At 46.6% G+C, this 16615-nt stretch overlaps 1 protein-coding gene across 4 annotated transcripts in view; it reads left to right on the plus strand.

Moving 5' to 3' along the window:
- MAP1A (microtubule associated protein 1A) overlaps nucleotides 1-16261 on the plus strand; it is a 52251-nt gene extending 35990 nt beyond the window's left edge. For 3 of the 4 annotated variants that reach the window (XM_018069560.2, XM_018069561.2, XM_018069564.2), the window contains exons 3-6: nucleotides 371-511; nucleotides 2211-10998; nucleotides 11641-11873; nucleotides 12816-16261. In XM_018069560.2, the coding sequence (XP_017925049.1) occupies nucleotides 2361-10998; nucleotides 11641-11873; nucleotides 12816-12971 (9027 nt within the window). In that variant the 5' untranslated portion in view covers nucleotides 371-511; nucleotides 2211-2360 and the 3' untranslated portion in view covers nucleotides 12972-16261. The other variant, XM_018069563.1, reaches the window with a different exon arrangement.
- Nucleotides 16262-16615: the final 354 nt, after the last annotated feature.

Consider the following 16615-nt stretch of genomic DNA (forward strand, 5'->3'; position numbering starts at 1 on the left):
GTGCCAGCGAGTTCTCTCCACATCAGCTCTCCTGACTTGACATAGAGGTGATGATCATCACACCTTGCACCTTCTGGAGAGTGTGAATGTGCTGCCAGTCTGCTGCAAGGTGAGGTGAAGTGGCCAAGTGTTCTGGTCTTGCCAATAACCAGGACATGTGCAGTGACTATGATGTGACATGGAGCTGTGTTGGGCAGACAGTAGCAGTGTCTTTCCTCTTCAATAACCAACCTTCTTGTACGTATAAAACTTAGGGTTTGGCTGTTTGTGAATAACACATGAGTATTGCTTGTCCATGGGATTAGGATTCTGGGTGCTGGTGAGGAGTACAGGCAACTTCTGACTGCAGCACTATGTCTGATGGTAACAGGTCCGCTCACTGGTGTGTGATTCATCAGCCCACAAACTACTGATCCTCTGTGGACAGAGCTCAGACCAGGAAGGAGACTTGGTCCTGCAGACAGGGACCTTCACTTACCAGAAGTTTGCTGAGATACTTTCAGACCCAGAGGTGAGTGTGACCCATAATCCAGCATGACCCCTCCTGTTCAGAGTGCACGGTAGAGCAACACAGCCTGCGCCCTCCTTCTGGTGACAGATTTGCAGACAGATGGGTTTGAAATCCAGAAAAAAATTGCACACCACAAATACTTCATGTTATTGTCTTGGGAATCCTGCTTTAACTCCCTGGCTTAAGTTTTCCAGTGTGTAGGCATGGGTGATTCCTTTAAGTGTTCAGCTTGAAATAACCTTCTAGACTGACTCTGCAGTGGGCTGGAACTCAAAATTTCTTGAAGCAGGTCTTAACACAACTGTGGGCAGCTTCTGAAAACACCCAACAGAGGCCATCATCACTCTGGTAAATGTGGGTATTTCTCTTCCTGTCATAGTGCAGCAAGTATGTTCACAGAAGGTTAAGAGTGTTCATCAGGGGTTTGTAAAGATGATGAGGAGATGAGTAAATACTGATTAAGTAACTACGTGATGATTACATAACTACAAATGTCGCTGTTTAATTGCAGAATTCTTGCATCATTCAGATTGGAAAGGCACACAAGAGGTCTGTAGCCCAACCTCCTGCACAGAGCAGAGTCAGCACTGAATTTAGGCAAGCTTGCTCACGGATTTGTCCGTGAGGCCTGGAAAATCTTATAGGGAACCCCTGAACCGCTTCTCCAGTGCTTATTTCTCAGCTAGCCATACTATAGCTTTCCTGAGAGACTTTACATTGTGTTTCTGTTGGCGCTCATTGCCAATACAGATGTTCTCAGTTTTTGAGAAGCCCTACTTCCACTGATCGTGTGCCAGATGCTTAGAATGTCTTCATCTGAGTGACAGGAATGGCTGAGTGATACTTCAACAATTGATATTATTACTGCTGTAATTGAATCAGCATGTATGGTCTCCTTCATTTTTTTAAAGCTGGTTGTTCTCATTTATTTCTGGTATCTTGTTTATTTGGACAGGAACTAGTCAGTTAAGGGCTGTCTAAACAAGAGAATACAGTGTGCTAATCTCATTCTAGATACTTAGGAAGTTGAGGTGTAATGCTTCTTTGCTCGATATGTACTCAGCGTAGCTGTAAAGAGCCTTGGAAATTATATATGGACCTTAGTCCTACTTATTAATGGTGTAGCATGTCCCCAACCCTGTATGTGTAGCAGAGGTGGAGTCATGACTTTCAAAGTAGGTTCCAGGAAAGAAAATGAATTAAAAAAGAAAGTGCTGTGGCACTAGAACTGCACAGAGTGCTCTATGATGTTTCACTAGCCAGTGAACGACAGTAAGTTCTGACAACGATGCTTAGCATTGAAAAAGTTGTCTCAAAGTTAGAATTCATAAATCAGAAACAAAAACCCCAACCTGCTGCTTTTGAGCCCAAGCCAGGGACTGATATCCCAAGTTATACAGGAAGAAGTAAGGAAAGAGGACAAAGTGGCTCCTGCTTTTCTTTTCTTTCCTGCGGTCTTGGCACAGTACACTCCCAGCAGTCAGGAAGCACAACAGCCCATCGACATTAAGAATTTCAAAAGAGATCAAGACATGCCCCCATGCATTGATTTGCAATGGGCTTTTGGCCCCTCAATATTTCCTGTCAGTAAAGTGCTCATGGTGTCTTCAGTATTTCTGCACTAACTGTATTTTTTTTAAGTGCTGTACAGCTCTCAGAGCTCTGTTTGACCTTTATTTGTCTGTGCTTGTCTCATTAGGTCACCCAGATTCTCAGCAACACTGACTCAGATACCAAGGCCTCCCTTACTGTGTCGTGCCTGGGAGAAGGAGCCTGGAGCAACCTTGGGCATCCTCAATTTCAGGAAATTATAAATCTGAAACTGAATCCTGATCCAGTTCTGCCAGAAATGGATGGGGTGTCTGAGTTCGCAGAATATGTCTCTGAGACAGTCGACGTGCCGTCTCCATTTGATCTCCTGGAGCCGCCCACCTCAGGGGGCTTTCTGAAGCTTTCTAAGCCCTGCTGCTACATATTCCCTGGGGGAAGAGGTGATTCTGCTCTCTTTGCTGTCAATGGGTTTAACATCCTTGTGGATGGTGGCTCTGAGAGGAAATCCTGCTTCTGGAAGCTGGTAAGGCACCTGGATAGGATTGACTCAATCCTGCTCACCCACATTGGTGCGGACAACCTGCCCGGCATCAATGGGCTGTTGCAGAGGAAAGTTGCTGAGCAAGAGGAGGAACAATCCCAGGGCTCTACCAACTATAGTGACTGGATGAAGAATCTAATTTCTCCTGAGCTAGGGGTGGTTTTTTTTAATGTTCCTGAAAAACTGAAGATGCCTGAGGCATCCATGAAAGTAAAGAGGAGCATCGAAGAAGCGTGTCTGACACTGCAGTATCTTAACAGACTGGGCATTAAATCAGAGCCTCTCTACAGGGTAGTGAGCAGCACCATTGAGCCCATCACACTCTTCCACAAAATGGGAGTGGGTAAGCTGGACATGTATATACTGAACCCTGTCAAGGACAGTAAAGAAATGCAGTTCCTAATGCAGAAATGGGCTGGTAATAGTAAAGCAAAGACTGGTATAATTCTCGCAAGTGGGAAAGAAGGTGAAATTTCTGTTCCCTATCTCACATCCATCACGGCCCTAGTGGTGTGGCTTCCAGCCAGTCCAACAGAGAAAATTGTAAGGGTTTTGTTTCCTGGAAATGCTCCTCAAAATAAGATACTGGAAGGTCTTGAGAAACTCAAGCACCTGGATTTTCTGAGGTACCCAGTGGCTACTCAGAAAGATATCACTTCTGGAATACCTCCACCTGTGCTGAAGCAGACCAAAATTAAACAAAGAACTGACAGTAAAGAGAGTCTTAAGTCTTCTCCCAAGCCATCTGTGACAAAGCAAGTCAAGAAAGAAGAGGCAGTTGAGGAGGGGATTAAGGAAGTAAAATCAGAAGTTGTAAAGGATGCTAAAATTGAGAAAAAGATTAAAGAACACACAGAAAAAATTTCTGAGAAATTTGTTAAACCTGAAAAGATAAGTGATGCTCTCAAAGCTGAGAAAAGAAAATTGGCAAAAGACAAGGTTGGAAAAAAGCATCTCAAAGAGAAAGTGTCCAAATTAGAGGAGAAGAAAGACAAAGAAAAGAAAGAGATCAAGAAGGAGAAAAAGGACTTAAAAAAAGATGATGGAAAGAAAGAGGAAAAAAAGGATTCAAAGAAAGATGATAAAAAGAAAGAAAACAAACCAGAGCCCAAAAAAATTCCTAAACCGGACTTGAAACCATTTACCCCAGAGGTAAGAAAAACATTGTACAAGGCAAAACTTCCAGGCAGACTCAAAACTGAGAAGATTAAAATCAAACCTGAAAAGGAACCTGAAAAGGTACCTGCTGACCTGAAGACATCACCAATGGAGAAGGTAGCTGTACAGGCAGAGCCAGGAGAGACTTCTATAGCAGCACAGAGGTTAGTCCTGTCTTCACCAGAAGATCTTACAAAGGACTTTGAGGAACTGAAGCACGAGGAGAAAGGGGTCTTGCAGGTGACTCAAGAACTGCCTGATATGAAGGTTAGTGATAAGATTGTGAGAGCACCTGAAGCAGAGATAAAAGACTCTGCTGACATGACTGGTCAGAGTTGCCTTGAAGCAGATCTGATTTTGAAAACAAGGACTCCAGATCAGGGAATAACTACTATTGATATGGAAAAAGAATCACCAGCAGAGGAAAAGGCAGTCCATCATCTGGAACTGAGGGGAGGTCGTGCTGAAAAAATAGAGGATGAAAGAAGAACAATAGATGAAAACCGTGACATGAGATACTGGGAGGGAAAAACTGAGCAGAGCAAGGACATTCAGCTGTTTCCTGACAAAGACCAGGTGCCATCACAGACAGACTTCTTGGCAAAGGGTATTTGGCCACCAGTGTTCAAAGAGGAAGAAAAGGAGGAAGAGGAGAAAATCTCTTTGGACAGAAAACAGAGGGAAGCAGAAACAAAGACTTGTGAAAAGTATGTTGAGGGGACAGAGGCACAGGAAAAGGGTGAGAAGGAAAAGAAAGAAGATGTGATAGAAAAGGCAGAACTGGAAGAAAAGGAAGAACAGCACATGAAAGCAGAGAAGCTGGAAAAGAACAGAGACTTCTATGAGCTGAATGAGAGGGAGGACAAACTGTCTACCACTACAGAAAAGGAGAAAGAATTAAGTGACATGGGTGAGAAAAACAAGTTACTTGTAAAGGACACAACAAAGGAAGAGTCATATCTGAGCAGCCTGCCAGTCCCACCAGGAGCAGCAGTAGAACATGTTTCCTATATTCAAGATGAAACTATCCCCGGCTACTCAGAAACAGAGCAGACCATTTCTGATGAAGAAATACATGACGAACAGGAAGAGAGGATCCCACACTTGAAGTATGATGTCAACACCTATGACATTTCTGTTCCTGACCACCCAGGCTCTTTTGAAGCAGTGCATGGAATACAGGCTGTGCCTCCTGCTGACCTTTCAGCTAAGGGCTATGCTGGCCAGGAGTCTGAAATCCTGGCATATCCTACAAACATTGTGGCAGCACCTCTGGCTGAGGAGGAACACATATCCTCTGCCACCTCCATTACAGAATGTGACAAGCTTTCATCCTTTGCAACTTCAGTAGCAGAAGATCAATCTGTTGCATCTATAACAGCACCACAAACAGAAGAGACTGGAAAAAGCTCTTTACTTCTGGACACAGGAAACAGCATGCCCTCCTCTCGGACTGAAGCAACCCAAGGTCTTGACTACGTTCCCTCTGCTGGCACAATCTCTCCCACATCATCCTTGGAGGAAGACAAGTGCTTTAAATCTCCACCCCCTGAAGATTTCCATGCATTAGCAGAAGGAGAGAGAAAACTGGAAGCTCAAAAAAAGAATCTTCACGAAGAGGCAGAAGATGAAGAGGATGAAGAAGATGGTACTCCAAATATTGAGATTCCTGAGAAACTCAGAGGGCATTACGATGCCTCCATGTTTGCTCCTCAAGGATGCCCTGATAATGTGATAATCAGTGTTCCCACAGAAATGATGCCGTTATCCGCTGAAGAAGCACCATTTTCCCAGGCTGACTCTGCAGAGGCTGAAGAACGATGCATGAGTCCTGATGACAGCACAGTCAAAATGGCCTCTCCCACTCCATCTGGCCCTACCAGTGCTGGGCACACACCCTTCCACCAGTCTCCAGTGGAGGAAAAGCTGGAAACAGTAGATTCAGATCTATTTGAAAAACAAACAGATGCTACTGCCAAGAAACTGGAAGGCCAAACTTCCGTTGTGGTGAAGAGAGCCAAGGGTGAACCTCTCAGAGAAGACGAGGCATCTGCAGCTAAATCCAGACATGAAAAAGAAGTAACTGGACCTGTGCAGCACAAACTGGTCTTGGGCAGTGAATTTCCAGTGTCTCCTGGGGAGGAGGTGCAGGAAGAACCACTGAGGAAAGAGGAGCTGCCCTGGCTCTCCTACCACAAGCAGGACACGGTGGTGATCGGGGAGGAGGAGGAGGGTCCTGGAATGCCCCGTCCCAGCACAGAGCCAGAAAAAGAGCGAGGAACTAAAACCATGACAGAAAGTTTAATGGGATTTTCAAAACACTTGTCCTTTGAGCCATTTGCAACCACAGAAGCGTCTCTAGGACACGTGGATCTTTCACAGTTCACAAGCCAAAGCAAATCTGAAAGTGACAAATCTTTGCAATTTTCACCAGATGACACCAAATCACTTTCTTTTACAGAAGAAAGTATTGGTAAAGAAAAACCCTCAGATATTTCTAAGGGAGTTACTGCTGAAGAAGGAAAAGCACAGTATTTCACAGGAGACACTTCAGAAGAGAAATCTTCTCATGTTTCCATTAAAGACATTTCCCCAGAAGAGAACAAATCCACCTCTCTCACTGCGAGTCCCAGCAGGGAAATCTCTTCAGACCTTTTTGGTAAAGGAATTTCTCTGGAAGACATCAAATCCCTTAGTTTCACAGAAGAGATACCTACAAAAGAAAAAACTATGTCCAACTTCACTGACAAATTCCCTGCAGAAGCTGTGAAATCTATGGGTTTCACAGACCAGAGCCCAGCTACATATGAAAAATCACTGGGAATTTCTGCCAAAGAACTGAAAGAAGCATCAAAATCTTCTCCTTGCCCAGAAAGTAGTTCAGTTAAAGACATGTCACCCAGAGATTCTTCAACTGAAGAAATGTCTCCAGATGATAGCAGTTTATTTTCTGCATCAGAAAAGGACCCGTTTAGGAGAAGAACTGCAGGCTCGGACTCTCAGGAAGTATCTCCAGATGCAAAGGCCTTACAGTTTACAGAATCTAGCCCAACTGAGGATAAAAAATCCTCACACATTTCTACTGAAGATGTAAAATCTTTTGGGTTCAAGGAAGCTCAAGAAGAAAAATCTCCAGAAATGGAAGACTTTTACATGAAAGATTTAAGTTATGAGAAGAAAGTGTGGTTTCCTGAAGAGGTGCAAGAGATCCCTGTTCAGGGAGGGCGGCAGAGATATGACAAAGAGAGAGAGAGCACATTCTTGGATGAGGTACCAGAATTTGAAACAAAATCCCTTCCTAAAATGGGAAAGGAGGAGATCCTGCCTCCTGCAGTGCCTGGCAGCCACACCTGGAGAGGAGCAGAAAGGGAAGCATGGGACTCTGCATTTGGATATCTTCAGGAAGGGAGAGAGAGTGGAAGAGGAAGGCAGTTACCCAGTGAGGAGGATAAGGAGGTCTACCATGCTGAAGACAAAACCATGCAAGAAGAAACAGAATGTTTGAAGATGGAGTCATGTGATTACGAAGAAGACACGAAGAGGAGTGCCACATTTATGTCAGAAAAAAAGAAAGTGGATGTGGTTCCTGCTGACATCACTGTGCTAGAAAGAACACAAGGGGAAGGTTCTCCTCTGTCTCCTCAGTATGTCTCTGGTGAGGAAAACCAGGCCAAAGCTTTAACTGGAAAGAAAGAAAGGCAAGAAATACTGTTGACATCTAAACAAGATTATTCCTATTTAGATGATGAGGAGAAAGCTGTCTTAGATATCTATGCAAAGTCACTAGACCAAGCAGTGACGGGATCTCCCCTGTCTGCAATGGGAAAGGAGATTGAGGCAGCACCAGGAGCAGAGAGGCCTTGCAAGTTAGATCAGTGCAAGCCACCTTTGTGGGAGGATGTCCCATCAAAGATGGCTGAGAAGAAATCAGACATCAGTGATTTGTATCAGGAAGTAGACTGCCAATACAAGTCAGATAGAAGGCAGAAGGATGACTGCAAATCCACTGAGGAGCTGTATGACTCTACAGGAAGGAAAGAGCAGACAGCAGCAGCATCTACTCTGTTGCAGTCTACAAGACCAGCAGAATATATTGCAATGTCCCCAGAAGAGAGCGCTGTGGTGTCAGGGCAGCGTGCACATTCTCCTTTTGACAAAGGACAAAGCCTTTGTCAAAAAAGCAGTGCTGCCATGGGCCATGCTGGGGCAGTAGGTGTTGCCATCCAAGAGTTGTATCCTCCAGAGACCTATTCCAGGAGCTCCGTTGAGCCTTATTCTTATGAGGAAGGAGTCTGCACATATAGAAATGATGACAGTTCGACAAGACAAGAGCAAGAAGAAAGAGAACCAACTCCCTACCCTGATGAAAGAAGTTTCAAGTATGCTGACATCTATGAGAAGGTAATTGTGTCTGGAGTGGGACTCTCCCCCTTCACAGCCAAGAGTGCAGACAGCCCAGGTCACACTGACAAGGTGCCAGTAACAGCACTGAGCTCTCAAAAAGGTCAAAGTTTTCACGTCTCTGCAAAGGAAGAGGAGTCCTGCCTTTATACCTCTGCTGAGAAGGAGTTGTCATCTCCAGCATCCCCTAGAGATAAAGCAGATTCAGTCTTTGACTATACAGATACCCATGAAAGATACTTGCCCTTGTCTGAAACAGGAAAGCCTAGGATATCAGAAGAACAGGAAAAAATGAATGTGTCTTCTGTTTTGCCAGGAGAACTGGACTCTGCACTTCACCCATCATCTGCAAGTACAGTATTTGCCCTTCCCACAGGCACGACTGACACCTTTTATCAAGGGAAATCATCCGCCTATATTGATGCCGGTCGTCCGGATGAGAACATCATTTTGTCTAGCCAGGAGCAGGTACCTCTGTCCATGAAATCTGAAAGCCCAGATCCCAAAGATACATACTATGAGAAAGCAGGTCGTGGGGAAGAAAGCACGAGTGACTCAGAGTTAGAAAAAGGTGCTAAGGAGAAGTCTGAAAAGGAGTCTAAACTGCACGTCCCAGCTGGAGCTGCAGGCACTGTCTATGCACACACCTCAGCCATAGGCAAGTTCCCTGTCTCAGAGACCCTCCTGCAGAGCAAGCGTCAGGATCCCCTTTCCCCCAGCTCCACTTCCTCTTCTCCCTCTGGTCCAGGCTGGAAAGAGGAATATGGAAGTAGGACAACTGCATCAGCTGCTGTCGTGGAAACGTATGTTGCTGGTTACACTGATATGCCAGACATGGGCAGAGCTTCAGAAATGTGCCATGGAAGACAGAATTCTTCACAAAAGAGAGAGGTTGCTGAAGAATCCACAAAGGAATCTCATTTCTGTGTAGCAGATTATCCAAGTGCAGCAGTGGTCTCCGAGTGCCCAGAGCAAGCCACATACTTGAAATCTGCTTCCAAAAAACACACAGAGGAATATGAACAGGACCCAACAGTAGAGGACAGAGGGATGGATAACTCTTCTGGATTTGAAAGCTCCCTGCCAGGAAAGAGTGAAACAGCCAGCATGTTCAGACTCGAGCAAACCTCAGCAAGCCATTTAGGGGATATCTCTCTTTCTTTAAAGTCTCCATGTGCTTTGCTCTCAGACCAGCAGAAGAAAGATGAGTACTTGGAGGTTTCTGAGAAAATCAGCAGCCTTGACTCATCTTTTCCTAAATTCTCACCACTGAGTCCATATGAAGAAGACAAGTTGTTCTCCAAAGGTGTGGAGAGAGAGTCTGTGCCCCAGAAACAGCTGAAAGATGACTCTTCCAGCCTGTCAGAGGAACCTTCATCTGAAGCCACCACTCCTGTGATACCAAGTACAGCAGAAAGTTTCTACTCCCATATGCTTTCCACATACACAGGTGCAGGAGTGGAACCAGGTACCAGGAGTCCTTGGGATGTGTCTCCACAGATTCCAGATAATGCTGTGAAAACACATATAGCTGAAACCAAAGATTTTGTGTTTGCTGAAGAACACGGTTCTCCCTTCCTCTGTGGCATGGGTGACAGCACCTTGCCATGCAGAAAGGAGTGCCAGGTCTCAGAGCCCATGCCATCCTCTGAGAAGGAAGAGCAGCAGCCCTGTGGCAGCAGTCCAGAGCAGAAGGCACCGTTTGCAGAACAGCTGCTGACACTGACATCTCTCCCTGATGTGTTGACATCATTTCCTCATCATCAGCATGAAGATGAAGCCACAGCCAATGGTCCAACAGAGGTGAGCACCAGTCTGCAAGCTTTCCAAAGCACGTACCATGCAGCAGAGGCAAACGATGAAAGAACATATCCCGATTCTGACAGCAGTTTTTCTCCATGCACAGGCAAAGAGGATACAGAGAGGCAAAGCCGCCCCTCCTCTCTGATGTCCCCTGAACACAGTTTCCAGCCCTTTATTCCAGATATGCAGAGAGGTGGAAAAACAGAGGACCATGGAGATGCTTCCCATGACATGGAGCCACATTTAGGAGGCAGTTTTGATTGTGGACAGAAATTTTCCTCATGTGAATACAAGCAGAGAAAGGGAGAGCTCTCTCCCTCATTCATCAACCCGAGCCCCCATGAGCTCTCTGAAGACAGTGACCTTTCACAGGAGGATGGTCACCCTTCAGTACAGGGAAGACAACCCCACACTGGGAGCAGCCCCATGCAAAGCGCCACAGTGGAGGAAACCCCTCCAACATCAGTGAGTGATTCTGGAACCTCCCAGTCAGACTCAGATGTCCCGCCTGAGACTGAAGAATGCCCATCCATCACAGCAGATGCCAACATGGACTCAGATGAAGATGCCGACTTCCTCCCAGTGGACAAAGCTGTGGGGAATGCTCATCACGCCAGTTCTAGGTCCAGCCATGATCCTCAGCCTGTTCCAATGGTAGATCCCCATCCCCACCCTCCTCACCCTGATGTCTGCATGGTAGACCCTGATATGTTGGTAAATGAGCAAAGCATGAGCAGAACTGATAAAATTTCCAAGAAGGACATAAAAGAAAAGAACAAAGGTGTAAGGAAGCCTTTGAGCAAACCCAAATCTTCCTCACCTGCACGGAAATCGGATGTGAAAGGGAAACGATCACCCACTCCTGTGAAACAGCCATCAGACAAATCTCCAAAATCTGTCACTGCCAAAAAAGAAAGAGACGGAGGAGAAAAGCCCAAACCACGTAGTGTGCTGATGCCAGAGGATGAGTTATCCCGAAGTAGTCACAGCAACCCTGGCAAGAGCCTTGTTAATGGCATCAAAACAAACCCTGGTAAGAAATTCTTCCTGAAGCATGCACTGTCTCTGTAGGTCCAACATAGAGAAAAGCACTAGGTTAAACATAGCAGAATAGAGAACAGGACTTCCCAGTCAGACATAAAAAAGTTACAAGCAGTGATAAGGTTGAGAGGTACAAAAGGTTGATAAAAAAGAGCAAGAGAGTCCTAGGAGTAGCAGCGATTCACAGGGATGGCAGAAAGCCAGGATGAACCTTTTAGAAAGACTACTGTAATACTGTAGACTAGCATAGAAAGGCCACCAGAACAGAGGTTATTTTAGAAAATGTAGGTTATTAAACAACAAAGATTAGGATGAAATATTGATTGGGATAACAAATCTGCAAAAGTTGATAACAGAGATTTTTGATTCCCTTCCCCAGGAAAAGCTTCTGAACCTAAAGCCTTCCAGTCCCTCCCCAAAGAACAGCAGAACTCCCTTTCCCTCCCAAGACCTGTGACAGCACTGGCCCAGAAATGCACCGAGGTCACCTCTAAGCAGCAGAGCTTGGATAAGTCTTAACTTCATTGCTGCAGGGAAAGAAACCTTTCTGGAATTCAAGTCCTTCAGTGTTAATCTGAGTGTTTGCCCTTTCCAGAAGGGTTTTGATAGCATCTTGTTTTCTCTTTTTCCAAAGCTTCCAATAGTCCTAAGAGCAGTTTCTCTGTGCCTATGGGTCCACCTGTCTACGTGGACTTGGCCTACATCCCCAACCACTGCAGCGGAAAGAACACAGACCCGGAGTTCTTCAAGCGGGTTCGAGCATCGTATTATGTTGTGAGTGGGAATGACGCAGCCAATGGAGAACCAAGCCGTGCAGTGCTGGATGCACTTCTCGAAGGGAAGTCTCAGTGGGGAGACAACCTGCAGGTAGGTCATGGAAATGTGAAGGGCTGTGTGATGCTCTTGATGTCACGAGTGCTTGGAAGGTGTGTATCACAAACAAACCTGAAGGAATACACTGAGAGGAAGCAAATGGTACTGGGCATGTCCTGCTCTGCAGTTCTAGCAGAGTAATTGTTTGTACCCAGGATGAGGAGGACACCTGCAAAATGGTGTGAGTGGAAGCAGACACGTCCTCCCTTCCACATCCTTCTGAGGGGAGAAGGCATTTAAAGATCATACACTCCTCCATACCTGCTGCAGGATGAGCCTATCCTCAAGCAAAATCAAGCACCATCACAGTCAGAATTTTCGTCAGTGTGCCACACCCAGTGGCGTCTGTTGCTAGCCAGGCTGCTGAAGATTTTTCTGATAGCAGCTTACTAATAGTGCTTTTAAGGCAGAATGTCCTTAAACACAGTTCTTGCTTAGCCAGGCTTGCAGGACACCCCAAGGGGGCACTGCTGAAGACATGTACAAGAAGATGTGCATGTTCTTTCAGATGAAACAGCCTCATATTTCAAGGTCCCTGAGTTGCACATTGGGTCATCGTGTCTTATGGCATGGACCCCACGCCTCCTACAGTGTCTGTTAACAGTGACTGCCAGCACTGTTCCTTTTCACACTGAAGGATCTTTCTGAGGTTGTTTCTGGAGCTCCCAAGCACAGTGCTCTCCCCTGCACTGCAGCCATTCTCATAATTATGGTGTCAGTGCTGCCACTTTGCAGCCAGTTCAGAGCCCCATTGTGCTGGTACTGTATAAAATAAAGCTCTGCCTCAGAACCTGACATCTGAAAGACATTAAATAGAACAAGCAGTACCAAGGGTACAGTGTTCCAAAATTAACAGGAAATTTTAGCCTCAGCTCCTATGGGCATTGTTTGTCGCTGTGGTTGTTCTCAATCATCTCTGCTGCTTTCTTTTCCCAGGTGACATTGATTCCAACACATGATACTGAGGTGACACGAGAATGGTATCAACAGACCCACGAGAAACAGCAGGAGCTAAACATCATGGTACTGGCAAGCAGCAGCACTGTTGTGATGCAGGATGAATCTTTTCCAGCCTGTAAGATTGAATTCTAAATCTCTCACACTTTGTGTTCATCCATTGACTCTTCAATCACCGATGCAACATCAGAGACACCATCTAATCACAGTCCAGTTCTTCTCTGGTTTAGTCCTCTACATGGTTCCCATTTGTCAGGCAGTCGGGTATCCATCTAGCTCAGCACTGGATGCCATGAGGAAGAAGTGCAGGGCTCTGTAATTTTCTGGACTGAGCAAAGAGTTTGTGCAAGAGCAGTTGCAGGCCAGGGGCACTTTCACTTTCCCTGCTTTATTCTGCTACCTGTACAGTTTCTGTAGACTATCTTGGCTGCCTTGCTGCTGTGAGAGCTTGTTCTACTCTCTTGCTAGCTGCCTTACCATTTAACCTGCAGCACCATGAACCTCATCTTTCTGATGAGGCATGAAGTGCTGCTGCTGCATGCAGAGAGTGCATGGGGGGCCATGGAGCCAAGGTGAAATCTAATTTGCAAAGAAAGTGCACCGGGGAGATGAGGGAAGGCAAAACCCTTCAACTGTTATGTGACAGTGAAGGTCATTCTTCCATCTCCCATCCTGAGCATACAGGAGGTGTTTTGAGCAAGGGGACTTCAACTAGGCAGGACTACCGCATGCCAGCATGGCAAGTTTCTGTCCCAAATATTTGCCTATGGCATCCTGCAGCACCTACTCAGGTGCTCAGGAAGCCAGGATGAAGGACACGGTGGGGGAGGACATGAGAGGGGAGGGTTCAGCACATTCCTAACCTGTTAACTTGAGCTTCGCACACATAGTGGCCAACCTGCACATCAGCTGTGTGGCAGGAGGAGGTACAGGGGGGCTGTGGCCTGAACAGTCACACAAAAAGAGCATCCAAACGCACAACTACAGCCCCCTCCACAGCAGAAGGGCTGAAACAACTCTGGCCATTGTTGGCCCAAGATGTTCGAGAAACCTTCCTGTCCCTAAACGAAAGGCTCTGGAGGACTGCGGTGAGGCCACTGAGGAGCGCGCAGGCTCTGTGGGGGAGGCTGGTGCCTGGCAGGTGTCGCTGGGTGTGCCAGCTTTGCACGCAACAGCCATGTCCTCGCTGCCTGTGTGCCAGGGTCCAAATCTCAGAGTTCTGTTCAAGCTTTTTTTTGTCCCCCCAGGTGTCCTGGATGTGGGGAATAGAACCTGTGGTGTGAGGAAAGAGAACCCCCTTCCCGAAGTACTCGGGAGAAAGTAGTGTAGCAAGCGTAGTCACACTCAGTTATCCCCCTGTCATGGCAGGGATGTGTTGGCAGCACAGGTGAGGTGCTGCTAGTCCATGCAGTGCCACCTTGCAGCTCATTCCCTGACACCACTGTGGGCACCTGTCCTTGCTCTCTGGTCATCCTGACAGAAGCACAGCTGTGTGCCGTGAGTGCACCATGGCTACTGAGCAGCCACCCAGGACCTCCTTGGCAGGCAGACCTGTTCCAGTGTGGGAGACCCATTCTCCTTGCAGGGAGAGCAGCTGCAGGAGTGTGGGTGCTCAGGTGCACTGAGCCAGCAGCACCTTTGCCACCTCCAAGAGCCTTTGCCACCTCCAAGAGCATTGACAGAGGGTCTTATCACAAAGACAGCCTTTATCTTTCTATAAGACAAAGAGAGTGGCAGCAGGCTGTCCTCTAGGGAAGGAGGAATGAGACAGAAAGCAGTGCTGCAAGGCTTGACATTCAGCACAAAGGTATTTCTATCTGCTGTGTCATCCACTGTGCTTGGCCCTGAGCCGAGGGCTGACTCCACCATGAGCATCACGAGACCATGTGTTGCACTTGCCTGGGACACTTCAGTCTCAGTGCTAGTTTTCTGGCAGGTGACATAAAGAAAATGCTGCTTAGAAACCTGCTCCTAGGATAAAAATGGAGTTTCTAGGGAAATGGTCTATCTTGCATTTAATTTATATATTTATTTTTTTTAATGTAAAGCTGCATTTTTTGTTGATTTAATATTTTAATTTATACATGTTAACATGATACCATGTGCTTTTAGTGTCAGTTCAGAGGTTTCTTGGTACAAATACTTACATGCTGCAATTTAAATAACAACATAAAAGGACCACAGAGAACTTGGCAGCCAAAATGTCTCTGCAAGGCTGTATCTAAAACCCAGCAGCTGCAGGACAAGGCCTGAGGCCAGCAACCTCCCCAAGGCGCGGCCAGCCCTTTGGATACAGCCCTTGTTAGGAGCATGTGAGCTTACTCAGGGCTTTAGCAAATCCTTGCCCTGTGCTGTGTTCATTTTAACCATGGGATTACCCTGTATCTGCCAGCAGAATAAATGTCATTCTCTGTTCCCCGATGGGGTCAGCATCCATGATGTTGGTTCTGGCAATAGCAGGCAGTACAACACCTGCCCCTGTTCCCCCCCAGAATGCTGGGGGGATTTGCCTGCAGTGCTTTGGGGAGACGGTGGCTCACCCACCGTGGCAGCAGCTGCAGGATGCCAGGCACCAGAGGCACAAGCGTGGCCCTCACTGGCTCCCAGGATCCCTGTATGTGGCTAGATGTAAAAGCTAATGCACTAACTTTAGATAGACCCACACATGAATGTTTTCTCAATTTTAAACTTGAAGCAATTCTAAGCAGCAGTAATAGTGAGGCTTTGTGAGGTACCTGCGTCCTCCAGCAGGTGTGCGGCCAGCAGCAGGTTCCAGAAGGAATGCTGCCCTCCGCACTCCTTTCCTGCCTTCTGCAGCTCTGCTGCTTTGACAGCTTTATCCTACACCAGTTCAATTCCCTGTCCTCAAGGCTCCACATTTTGTTTTCAGTTTTTTGTGGCAGTCTGTTCTGCCTTCAGCTTCTCTCGCTCCCTGTCTTTTTCCACCTGCTCCACCTTCCATCTTAAAAAACTATGGGGAAAAAGACTTATGAAGATGCCAATTTGTAAAGAAGCCTGACCCTGCTCAGGCCACAGGAGCCAGCAGGACCTACACGGAGCCAGGGGCAATACAACACTATAGAGAGAAACAGTTAAACTCTGCTTTTGCTTGTTTCTGCATGTGGGCAACAACGCGTAATCTTCCTGTATGTAATAGGTAAAAAATACTATTTTAAACCTATAATTAAAAAAGTGAACGTCTTAACTGTATTGAAATGGCAACTTGTGCTCCTAGCTTCTTCTATGCTAAATGTTTTAAGAACAGAGCCCTGATTCTTTTCTTCAGCATCATATTTCTATTTGAATTTAGTTCCTTAAGTTCTGTCCTTTTGCCCATTTTCCATGTGAAACACTCTGTAACTAACTGCTGTCAAGAGAGGAGCCCAACACATTAATAATAAAGCCACATTAATTGCGAACAAAAACATCACCAGTTTCAAACTGTTCTTTCAGTGAGCCCACACTGTAGGGAGGGGCATAAGACACAGCTGCTGTGCCACCCTCCCATGTCTCCCAGCTCAGGCAAGCCTCGGCTTTTCCACCTTCAGCAGCAGCTGCTAAAACCTCCTGTGTCTCAGGAGAGAGACACAGAGGCTGTCTGGGACACCCCCCCACCGGCCCCAGCAGGGTGACCAGTGGGTCCCTCTATGGGACATCTGGGACGCACAGCTGGCTGAGGGCTGAGGGGTGGGAACACAGCCCCTGATAATCCAGCGAGGGGCCTGGCACAGCCTGTCTGTCCTGGGATGCTGCCACTCCTCACAGTTCCCAAATCATGC

Source organism: Manacus vitellinus, unplaced genomic scaffold (genome assembly GCF_001715985.3).
Source record: "Manacus vitellinus isolate BGI_N305 unplaced genomic scaffold, ASM171598v3 scaffold_16_pilon, whole genome shotgun sequence".
Lineage (NCBI taxonomy): Eukaryota > Metazoa > Chordata > Aves > Passeriformes > Pipridae > Manacus > Manacus vitellinus.